This window comes from Neovison vison, chromosome 1, assembly GCF_020171115.1.
Source record: "Neovison vison isolate M4711 chromosome 1, ASM_NN_V1, whole genome shotgun sequence".
NCBI classification, from domain to species: Eukaryota; Metazoa; Chordata; class Mammalia; order Carnivora; family Mustelidae; genus Neogale; species Neogale vison.
Genome location: NC_058091.1, coordinates 179,002,879 through 179,014,897, shown reverse-complemented (window position 1 = coordinate 179,014,897; position 12,019 = coordinate 179,002,879). Strand labels below are relative to the sequence as shown.

Here is a 12,019-nt window from a genome sequence, read left to right as displayed (position 1 = left end):
GAAGTAGGTGATATGATGGAGAATTGGAATCTTGAATGATACAGAAATTCTAGTACTGAGAAGTACTTTAAGTGCAATGGAAGATTTCAGTGGATGAATTAATAGCATATTGGTTAGAGCAGAACCAGGAATATATCAACCGAAGTCAATAAAAAGCATCCAACCTGAAAGAGGGCTTAAAAGGATGGAAAATGTAGCCAAGAACATGAGCATCACATGGGATCGACTATATGAGACCGACTTCCATTTGTGTGTATCTGTGCCCCTGTCTTAGTCTGTTTGGGCGCCGTAACAGAATATCACAGACTTAAACAACAGTTTGGTTTCTACAGCTGTGGAGGCTGGAAGGCCAAGATCACGGTGCTGGCATGTCAGGCTCTACATTTGGTGAGAGCCTGCTTCCCAGTTCATTAATGACCACCTTTTTGCTGTGTCCTCATGTGGAGGCCCCCGGGAGCTTCCCTGGACCTCTTTTATAGGGGCAGCGATCCCATTTATGAGGGCTCGCCTTCACGACCTAATCACCTCCCAAAGGCCCCATCCCCTAACAGCTCAAAATGGGAATTGGGTTTCATTAGGCACATTTCCCCAGCTATCCAGAAGTAGAGAGTTCCTGAGAAACTTGTTGGAAGTTGAGATGGCACAAAGCAGAGAGTATCCCCAACTTTTCCCCAGTTGGTGTTTTTCCATTTGGCTTTTACAAAAGACCTACATGTATGGTAATGGCTTTTTCAGTAGTAGTCAGACTCTTCTTTGGATTTGTTTAGTCAAAGCCGGTACTAACGTAGGTTTTTTGGAACAATGAAGCCGTATAATACCAACTTTCAAAAAGGTGGGAAACCTGTATGCATTTTGAGAGACACAAATATTAAGCCTCTAGCAAGCCCTCAGAAGACAACAGAATGGGAGAGAAAGCAGTATTTGAAGAGATACTAGGTGAGAATTCTCAAAGTAAAAAAAGGTATCGGTTTATAGATAGAAGAGTATTTATGAACTCTAAGCAGAATAAATACTAAGTAAATCATACCTGGATTCATCATAGTAAAATTGCCCAGAAAAAGCACAACCATAAGGAATGGGGGTAGAGGAAGTCATGGCCTTCACGGGAACAACAGTCAGACAGATGACTTCACAGCAGCAGTGCAGAAATTCATGAGAATACCATCCTTGAAGTACTGAAAGAAAATAACTGCTAACCTCAATTTCTTTATGCAGTGAAAGTGTTCTTCATAAATAACAGTGACATAGGACTTTTCAGACTAACAAAAATTGTGAGACGTTGTCACAGACCTCAAGTAAAAATATTGGGTTTTCTTCAGGCAGAAGGAAAATGATCCCAGAACGTAAACAGGAGAATAAAAAGAAATGGAAAGAAATATCTGACTAAATAGAAATAGTTGTTGATTGTAGGAAACAACCCTCACAGGCTTTGTTGGGTTTAAAATATATGTAGAATTATGGGGCGCCTGGGTGGCTCAGTGGGTTAAAGCCTCTGCCTTCAGCTCAGGTCATGATCCTGGGGTTCTGGGATCCAGCTCCGCATTGGGCTCTCTGCTCAGTGGGAAGCCTGCTTCCTCCTCTCTCTCTCTCTGCCTGCTTCTCTGCCTACTCGAGATCTCAGTCTGTCAAATAAATAAATAAAATCTTAAAAAAAAAAAAAGTAAAAATGACTAAGAAGCTGATTGGGGGGTGGGGGTGGAAAGACAAAGGATTAATCTAAGAAAAGACCAGAGCAGAGAATAACATAAAAAATATGGAAGAAATACAGCATCCTAACATGTAAAGATTTAAACCAATTATATGACTAGTTGCTTTAAATATAAATGGACGAAATACTGTCATTAGAGACAACTGCTACATGAAAAATTAAAAACAACGGCAGTATGCTACTTAGAAGGGATGTGGCTTAAATGTCAAGATATAGAATGGATAAATTTGAAAAAGGAAAAGTATTTTACACATTAATCCTAATCACGAGAAAGCCAGTCTAGCACTACTTTTGTCAGGCAAAGACTTGAAAGCAAGAGATATTATTGTAGGTAGTGTTCCTCATCATCAAAGGGTCAGTTCACCTGGAAGATGACAACAGTTCCACCTGTGTATGCACCTGCCAACAGCCACAAATGTATACGAAGTAAAAAATCAAGAGCACTAAAAGGGGGCAACCCTCTCGGGTCCCCTCCCTCTTTGGGAGCTTTCTACTATTGCTCAATAAACTTTACTATTAAAAAAAAACATAAAAGGAGAAATAGACAAATTCATAAAAATGGTACATTTTAGTATAACTCTCCTGGGACGTGATAGAGCAAACAAAATCAGTAATGATTTAGAAGATTTAATCAGTACAACTGTTGGTGTATATATAGAATTATTTCATGAGAGAAGTCTAAAATACACATATTCTAGTGCCCACAGGACATTTAGCCACATTGCTCACATGCAAGATCACACTATTCTCAACAAATTTCATATGGTTGTAATTGAGAGTATTTTCTGTCCACAGTGAGATTAAGCTAAAAATTAATAACAAAAAGTTAATATCCCCAAATGATTGAAAATTAAGTAATATACTTCTGATTACCTATAGCTAAACTGAAAACCACAAGTGACATTAGAAAACATTTTGAACCAAAAAATAACAGCATATCAAGACAGGACATTTAATGCAAGCTGTGCTTAGTGGGAAATTTTATAACCTTGAGTACACTTAAAAAATAAAAGCAAAAAAATTATTTTTAAAGATTTTATTTTATTTATCTGAGAGAGAGAGACAGTGAGAGAGAGAATGAGCGAGGAGAAGGTCAGAGAGCGAAAAAGACTCCCCATGGAGCTGGGAGCCTGATGTGGGACTCGATCCCGGGACTCCAGGATCACGCCCTGAGCCGGAGGCAGTCGTTCAACCAACTGAGCCACCCAGGTGTCCCAAAAAAATTATTTTTAAAATACCCCTTTCAGATGGTTAGTAAGAGTAAGAAATTAAGGCAGCTAGAAGAAAGGGATGAATAAAAATTCATGAAATAGGGTGAAAATATACAACAAAATAAAAAAAATGAAAAGTTCTTTCTTAAAAAGACCTCCTTCGTGGCAGACTATTCAAGGACAAAAAGAGTATGCTCTAAGTTCCAGCATCAAGAATAGAAAAGAGTGACACAGGGCTATTGATCCCATAGTCACTAAAAGAAATAAGAGAATCGTAATACAATTTTTCTGTAAACTTTGAGAAACAGAACTTACAAAGCTGACACAAGAAGAAACAAAATATTAATTGGGTAGTTATTAAGGAAATTGAATTGAATCTATAATGAAAAACTTTCACATAAAGGTTCTAGACCTAGATGGCTTCACATTTGAATTTTAGTAAAAACATTAGAAAGAAATACCACTAATCATAGACAAACTGTTTCAGAAAGTAGAAAGTCCGAACACTTCTTTTTTTTTTTTTTTAAGATTTTTATTTATTTATTTGACAGAGAGATTATAAGGAGGCAGAGAGGCAGGCAGAGAGAGAGGAGGAAGCAGGCTCCCTGCTGAGCAGAGACCCCCCCCCAATGTGGGACTTGATCCCAGGACCTTGAGATCATGACCTGAGCCGAAGGCAGCGGCTTAACCCACTGAGCCACCCAGGCGCCCCAAACACTTCTTTTTTAAAATGAGACTAGCATACTCTTGATCCCCAAATCAACAAGAACATTTAAGAACAAAATAAATGGGACCGTTTCAAGAACACTGATAAACCACTTAAAACAATCACAACAGAGTTTATTAAATAAAAGCAAACATGGGGGCGCCTGGGTGGCTCAGTGGGTTAAGCCTCTGCCTTTTGCTCAGGTCATGATCTCAGGGTCCTGGGATCGAGCCACGCATCAGGCTCTCTCCTTGGGAGAGCCTGCTTCCTCCTCTCTCTGCCTCCCTCTCTGCCTGCTTGTGATCTCTGTCTGTCAAATAAATAAAATCTTTAAAAATAAAAAAAAATTTTAAAAATTAAAAGCAAACATGGGAGTTTACTACCTTAAAAAAATACAAGGGAGAAAAAATCAGGAGGGTCTATTAGATGGAAAGGTGAAAATAAAACTGCTGTTATTTGTAGATGACACTTACACTTAGAAAACCAGAAAGTATCTACAGATGACCAAGTAGAATTAGTTTAGCAAGTTTGCTGGAAACCAATTCAGTATATAAATGTCAAAGTTAATTCTCTATACTAGAGCCAGTTAGAAAAGGAGACTTTAAAATCTCTGCCATGTACTATAACATCCAGAAAGAAGAAATACCCAGAGGCATATTCTAAGAAAGTTGTTACCCTTACTATATAAAAAGTATAAAATACTCAGTGAAATTAAAGAAGACCTAAATAATTGAAGAAGTAAATGTTGTTCGCTGATTTAAGAATCAATATTGTGAAGATAATGGTTTGGCCAAGGTGGTCTGAAGATTAAGTGTAATCATAATCCAATCCCAGGAGCCTTTTTTTTTTTTTCAGCCACAGAAACGGAAATTGATATAAAAATGTGGAAGACTTAGACTGTCCCTTATCAAGATTCATTATTTTAAAAGTTACAGTATTAAGGCTATATGATTTAATGCAAGGGTAGAGAAATAGATCAGGTTAGAGAGCCCATTGACAAACCCATACATATATGGACAGAAGTGGTGTGTGAGTGTGGTTACTGCCAAGCAGGAGGAGAGGACATTTTTTAAGTAGATGTTGCCATGTCAGTTGGAGTTCTTTGGCAGGGGGTGGGGTGGGGGAGAAACTTGACCTCACACATACTCAAAACCCAGTGCATATGAATTATTGATCTAAATGAAGCTTCAAGATGCTACAAAACAGCATCTTCATACAAAAGTGTCTTTAAGACTAAGGCAGGCAAAAACTTCCTTAAATTGGACATAGAAGGCACTAGCTAGAATAGAATAGATAAATTTGGACTATGTTAACATTAAGTCAGAAACACCATTACAGGAATAAAAAATGCAAGACAAAACTAGTGGAAAATATTTGCAATTTAAATAACCAACAAAAGACTTAACCCCTGTATATACAAGGTACAATGAATATATCAGTAAGGAAAAATGCATAACCAAGTAGACCTAAGCGCCAGATGGTAACAGGAACTTTACCAAAGAAGAATGCCATTAAAATACTAAACCATGTTAGGGGCGCTTGGGTGGCTCAGTGGGTTAAAGCATCTGCCTTTGGCTTAGGTCATGATCCCAGGGTTCTGGGATCGAGCCCCACGTCGGGCTCTCTGCTCCGCAGGGAACCTGCTTTCTCCTCTCTCTCTCTCTCTCTGCCTGCCTCTCTGCCTACTTGTGATTTCTCTCTGTCAAATAAATAAAATCTTTAAAAAAAAAAAAACTAAACCATGTTCAACCTCATTAGTCTTGGAAAACAATGGAAAATTTACAGCGAGATGCCACTACATAAACCTATCAGAATGGTTTAAATGAAAAAAAAAAAAATCACATTATGCTAAGAATATGGAGCACTGGAGTGCTCACAGGAAAGTATAAATTAGTACTGCTACTTTGAAAACTGTTGGACAATACTTATTAATACGGAAATTCTCCTACCCTGTGGCCCTTCCGTTTAAGTCCTAGGTATCTCCCCAATAGAAAGGCATACCAACATAGGCCTGTAGACGTGTACGATAGTATTTACATCAGTGTTCGAGAACGAAACTACAGACCAACCCACATGTCCCTTAGCAGCGGAATGAACAGGTTGTATATTCATCTAACGTGATACTATGTAGTAATGGCAATCCTCAAACGAAACGTCCCTACAGCAATCTGTACAAAGAACTCTGAGCTAACTGTTTGATGGTGGGGGTTTACAGCCCCGCCTGCAGTACCAGACCCGTCCGTTCCTGAGACCGGCTGATTCAGTCATGGGCCAGCCATTCTGGGGAAGCTCGCCCAGTTTATTCCAAGACATTCTGTCCTGTGTGCAGAGATTCTTGTGTGAACTTAGAGAAAGGAGGGGCAAGGCATACTCTGACCTGAGGCGGACGTGAACTTAGTGACCAGTGGAGAGACCATTCATCTGGGTTTTCACGGTGTATCTTATCTTTGTATAATTTACCATTTCTTAGATGCTTTTACCACCGGTCCCTTGGCAACTCACTGTGTTGCCAGAAGACTCTTCCCTCCTTCATCTTGGGTTCTCTTATGGTATTTAGCTAACCTCAGTACTGACTGGGCCTTGAATGACTGTGGCTGACCGCAAGAAGAAGGGACTTTTTTTTAAGATTTTATGTATTTATCTGACACAGAAAGAGATCACAAGTAGGCAGAGAGGCAGGCAGAGAGACGGGGAAGCAGGCTACCCACTGAGCAGAGAGCCCGATGTGGGGCTTGATCCCAGGACCCTGAGATCATGACCTGAGCTGAAGGTAGAGGCTTGACCCACTGAGCCACCCAGGCACCCAAAGACGGGACTTCTGAGGAGAACTTGGCCTTTTCTAGACAGTGTGATTCGGAATGAGCCCACATGGCTGTATCATGGGTCCTGTCAGATAGGATTATGATCTCAAGCCAGAGTCATATGAAATATATTTACTCCTCACATTCAAGTTCTGGCTTGTTTCTTTCTTTCCAGAGGGAGCAAGAAAGTCAAATGGCACATCTAAAAAAACAGCAAGAAGAGCTCGAACAAATGCGACTACGCTACCTGGCTGCTGAGGAAAAAGATACCGTGAAGACCGAGAGACAGGAATTGCTGGATATCAGAAATGAATTAAACAGGTACAATAACCAAAAAATTCCTTTTTTTTTTTTTTTTGCCCCTCATACAGAAATGGGAGTTCCAGTAGGAAAACCTCTTCATTAGCCATGGGGCCAGGGCTGTCCAAAATAAAGGACTTCCCGTGTCAGCTGTAGTACGTGGGCTGCCACAACCACAAGTCTACCCAAAAGACCGTTCTGCTCACGTTTATTGCCATGAATGTAGCTGTATTTAGCTGGTTTGTTCCTGTTCGTACTTAGCACTTTAAATTTTATTTTTGTGTGACTAATGTAGGATTGTTGTTACTACTTCAAGGTAATTGATTATACTGAATTTTTAATAACAATAGACACTTCAAATCTAGTTATATTATTAATATAAATAAAATAGCCCTTACTTATTAAGCCCTTACTGTATGCCAGGAGCTATGCTAAGTGCTTTCGTTGCTCATTTTTTTTTTTTCCTCTTAAAAACAACTTTTTGAGGAAGATACCCCATTTAGAGATGAGGAACCTGCTGATTAAAAATTTACGTACCCTTTCCAAGGTCACATAGCTAGTAGATCATAGAGCCAGCATGGAAATGTGATTCTATGGCTATGTGTATTTTTTAAGACTTTATTTATTAGAGAGAGAGAGAGGGGGAGAGCCAGTATGCTCACAGGTTGGGGAAGAGGCAGAGGAAACAGCCTCAAGCTGACTCCCCGCAGAGTAGAGAGCCCGAGGCAGGACTGGAATGTGATTGTGACCTGAGCTGAAACCAAGAGTCCAGCGCTTAACTGACTACAGTTGGTAGTCAGTTGGCCCTGTGGCTGTATTTTTAATTATCATTCAACACCAGGCCTCTCTGTAATGTCATGTTCATCTTAGTGACAATTTCAGCAGCTCTTCATGTTAGAAAGGCCATCGTTAGAAAACAACATAAGAACAAATCTTTTTGGAGGGGTTTTGGGGGAAGGCTTTTTAACTTAGTTTGTGAAGACACTAGTATTTTTGTTCCAGCAAAGCCTACTCTCTTTTTTTTTTTTTTTAAGATTTTATTTATTTATTTAACAGAGAGAAACCACAAGTAGACGGAGAGGCAGGCAGAGAGAGAGAGAGGGAAGCAGGCTCCCTGCTGACCAGAGAGCCAGATGTGGGGCTCGATCCCAGGACCCTGAGATCATGACCTGAGCCGAAGGCAGCGGCTTAACCCACTGAGCCACCCAGGCGCCCCCAAAGCCTACTCTCTTAATGTAGACTGCCTTCACCGTAGATTGGGTGGCTTCAACAACAAATTCATTTTCTCATAGTTCAAGAGGCTGCAAGTTCAAGATCAAGTACCAGTATGGTTAGTTTCTGTGAGGACCCACTGGCTTATTCACATCTGCCTCACACTGTGGGAGAGGGAGCAATTTCCCTTGTGTCGCTTCTAATAAGGTCCCTGCCTTCAGGATCTCATCCAAACTGCATCATCTCCCAAACACCCATTTGGCAGATAGCATCACATTATGGTTAGAGCTTCAGCCTCTTACTTTTCGGGACACAAAATTCAGTTCAGAGCACATACGTTTGACATCTGCAGTCACTATCAGGTCATTTCAGAGCTGAAGTAAATAACCGCATTTACAATACTGCTGTATACGTGTCCTTTGGAAAAGGTCAAGTACCATGCGACAGGGGTCAGTTTTGACTCTTTCCTTTTATTCAGCAGATAATTAGTATGCAATGTGTTACAAACAGGGAGGATGTTATAAATGACCTTTGCAGTCATATACTTTTGTTTGTTTGTTTTACTTTATTTTAGCATATAGGTATTAAGCCTCTGCTGTTCGCTAAGCACTCTTTTGGTGGCCGAAATACCAGTAAGCCATCTGGCCATCAAATTTGCAGATCAAGCACATTTGAATCTTGAGAACTTAAGCCACTAAGTACATTAGAAATAAAAGCAGAGTCTTCTGTATAAATTACAGGGCAGACCTGATTGCCCTAAGTGATGGGAAAGGCAGGAGCAGACCACTGATGTGAGGGGGCCTGGGCAGATGCATGGGGCCACGACCAGTGGTGTGACATGACTGTCACAGCACCATCTTTATAAAGATAAAATCTAGTAGTTGCAAATTAAAACATTTTTATAGCCACTTGCATAAGGGAGTATAAAGTTCTCTCTTAATTGTACATTCTCAATTAAAAACCTACTCCACTGTCCAAGTTGGTATTACTCTCACTTAGGAAAGTATACAAAGTATACATTCGCAAGGTCACGCGATTAACAGTATTCCACTGGAAACACCCAAGTCCCAGGCTGGTACCTGCTGTCCCTTCTCTGACCTCTAGATGAGGCATCACAAACATACAAGATCTTCAAATGTACATGCTGTCTAAACCAGGCATTCGCATCGAAACGCTATCCCCAACACCTAGCACTGTAGGGTACATAGAGGTATTGCTTGAATGACTTGGGAAAATTTTGTTTAAAACAACCAAAAGGATTTACCAACGACTTAAAGGCCAGCAATAAAGGGTGATTAAATAAGAATACATCCAAGTGAGAGAATGTTGTGAAGCCCTTTAGAAGACTCTAAAAGATGCAGGAAAACATTTTATCAGTAAGTGGAAAAAAGTAGTACACAGCCTTGCCTATATCCTATCATCGGCTTCTTAGAAAAATATTTAAGACATACACATTTTTAATTGAAAAGAAATACAGAAAATTATTACTTAGATTGGTTATCTTTAGATAAGATCATCGTGATTTCCTTTCCTTTTTCTAGAATTTCACATTTCTAGAACTGCTACAGTTCTTACATATTTTATAATTAGAAAAACAAGTATTGTTTTCAAAACTGTCTTTTATGAGCATGTTCACTCTGGCTGGCCAAGTGGAATACTGGTTTTTGTTATCTTCCTGAAAATAATGCTACAGGCATAATTTCCCATTAAATCGTTTTTTGAAACGGTGTTTTGTTAACTTAAAAAAAAAAAAAAATTCAAAACCCAAAACAGCATTTATTGCCTGCTTAGAGTGGCGTCTGTTCTTGACTTCTCAGGTTAAGGCAACAAGAACAGAAACAGTACCAGGATTCCAGAGAGATTGCGAGCGGAAAACTGGACAGCCCGCGTGGCAATGCCCTGGAAGAGGGTTTGGATGATTATTTGACTCGACTCATAGAAGAAAGGGATACTTTGATGAGGACGGGTGTGTATAATCACGAGGATCGAATAATAAGTGAACTAGACCGACAGATCAGAGAGGTTTTGGCAAAAAACAATGCCAGTAACTAATACCATTTGGAAAATCTTTACAGAGACTCTGGGCCTGAATATTAATTTCATTGTAAAACCCTCGAAAGAAGGGAAAATGGATATTTTAAAACCAATTTTCAATTTTTTATAAGCAAAATTTTGTATGTTACTGTACAGTATTTATTTGATTTTATTTACTTTATGCTACCTCTCCCACTCTGGTTTTATTTGTAATTGCATTTTATATACTCATTTTAAATGACTTTTCAGTGTTTCTCATAATTTATAATTTCCTGGCTAACTTTCCCAGCAGCTTTTCCTGAGATTTGTCCTTAGAGAAATGACTGCAGTAATTTCCAGTTGTATAATTTTTCACATTGAGCCGAAAGAGTATATGTTGCACTTTAAAAATGCTGCATCCTATTCATTTGAATATGGCTATCTTGAAAGTTGAGGCCAATTGTAAACAATTTTATTTTACTTTAGACAGCCTGTGTTTTTAACTTGTAATATTGGACAAGTTTGAAAACAGAAAGCAAGATCAATGCAGAGAAGCGCTAGGCTCTATTGAATGACAACCTAGGCATTTATTTAAATAAAGTTAATACAGAATAAGCTGGTTTCCACACCCATTGAATTTCCAAATTTTCACTGTGCTCCTAACTTTTAGGAAGATGCAAGTCACAGTTTAAAAAGATACTTGTCTGCCCATCCATGCCCCAGATTGTATTTTGATTTCTTGAAAACCCAAACCCTCTGTAATATAACAGATACAAAGGCTTCTGCTGAGAAAGAAGAGGGAGAAACAACTATTTTTTACTCCCCTAATTTTGATCAGTTGGATGTTAAAGTACACTAGATGCAGTCACTGGGGGTTCGCTCTGGAGTGCCCTCCCCTGCGAACTTCTGAGAATTCCTACACGGCTCGGCTTCATAGCCCGTCTTGGCCCTTAGGGCAGCACTTTCCACCTCCTTTTCCAGAGTCTGTTAGCCAATTCACAGATTATGCGAGTCTTAAAATAGAAGTAGTTTGCAATTTCTGATTCCCAGATATAATACATTTAAGTAGATTTTAGGAAATATATAGTGTTTACCAAGTACTTCCCTAAAAGCAGAATAGGCTGGAAACAAGAAAATTTTCTATTGTTTTCAAGAAGGTGTATTTTTGGGGGGAGAGCAAAGCCCCGGCTGCAGTCTATGTTTTGTTTTGTTTCCTTAATAACAAAGTATTAATCTTCTAAAAAACACCCCAGCAGTACAATGACAGAGACCAAAATGACTGAATGAGAGACTAACGACTCTGACTCCCAGCAGGAATGTGAACTTCGTTATGGTTAGACATTTCTCTCACTGATTCTCCGGCCACAGGGGCCACACGCGTGGAACCAGGCATTTCTGTTGCAGGAGGGCGCTGGTGAAATCCAGCCCCTGGGCCTTCGGGGGGTTGGTGTGCGGCGCCTGACTGTCCTCCGACACTAGAGGGGGCCTCAGATTTAGAGAAACGAAAAGGACTTTTCTCCTCCGGTGTGTGGTTCACTTCGCCCTCTGTAAAGCCAGCTTCTGGCTCTGTAGCTTCAGCAATAAAAACCAGAATCCTGCGAACACGGAGTGCCCCAGCAGTCTCTTCTGTGCCTCCACAGAGCAGGCCCGTGATCGGCGCCTCCTGTCGCTCTGTGGGCTGGGTTTTTAGGGGCGTACATTACCCGTGCTTTCATAGGTCTGGCACTGGGGAACATCTGAAATTGCGCCACCTTTTGCAGTCTTTTCAGCAACAGCCAATTCGTGCATAAGGGTCATTTGATGACCCTCCCAGGGTCGGAAAGCTGAGTGTCTGCACAGTAGGTGAAGGAAGGGGGGTGTGCGCTGAGGGAGGTGGCTTCCTCATTACCACACCGAACGGCAGACCTCTTGTCGTGTATTTCTCTGTGAAACAAAATTCCCCTCCAAGATGTCTGGGGTTCCTTGACACAGAGGAAGCCCAGTTTCCACGTCTGAGGCTGGTGCCTGCTACGTGGGAAAGGGGCAGCAGGGCTGTGCCTGGTATGGGCCAAGTCAGGGCTGTGCAGGG

General features: G+C 40.4%; 1 protein-coding gene across 4 annotated transcripts in view; it reads left to right on the top strand.

The window, feature by feature from the left end:
* The window catches only part of CEP120 (centrosomal protein 120), an 80,767-nt gene extending 69,214 nt beyond the window's left edge, over positions 1 to 11,553 (top strand). For all 4 annotated transcript variants that reach the window (XM_044263870.1, XM_044263841.1, XM_044263859.1 and 1 more), the window contains 2 exons: positions 6,602 to 6,747; positions 9,756 to 11,553. In XM_044263870.1, the coding sequence (XP_044119805.1) occupies positions 6,602 to 6,747; positions 9,756 to 9,990 (381 nt within the window). In that variant the 3' untranslated portion in view covers positions 9,991 to 11,553. The remainder of the gene's footprint in view (positions 1 to 6,601; positions 6,748 to 9,755) is intronic.
* Positions 11,554 to 12,019: the final 466 nt, after the last annotated feature.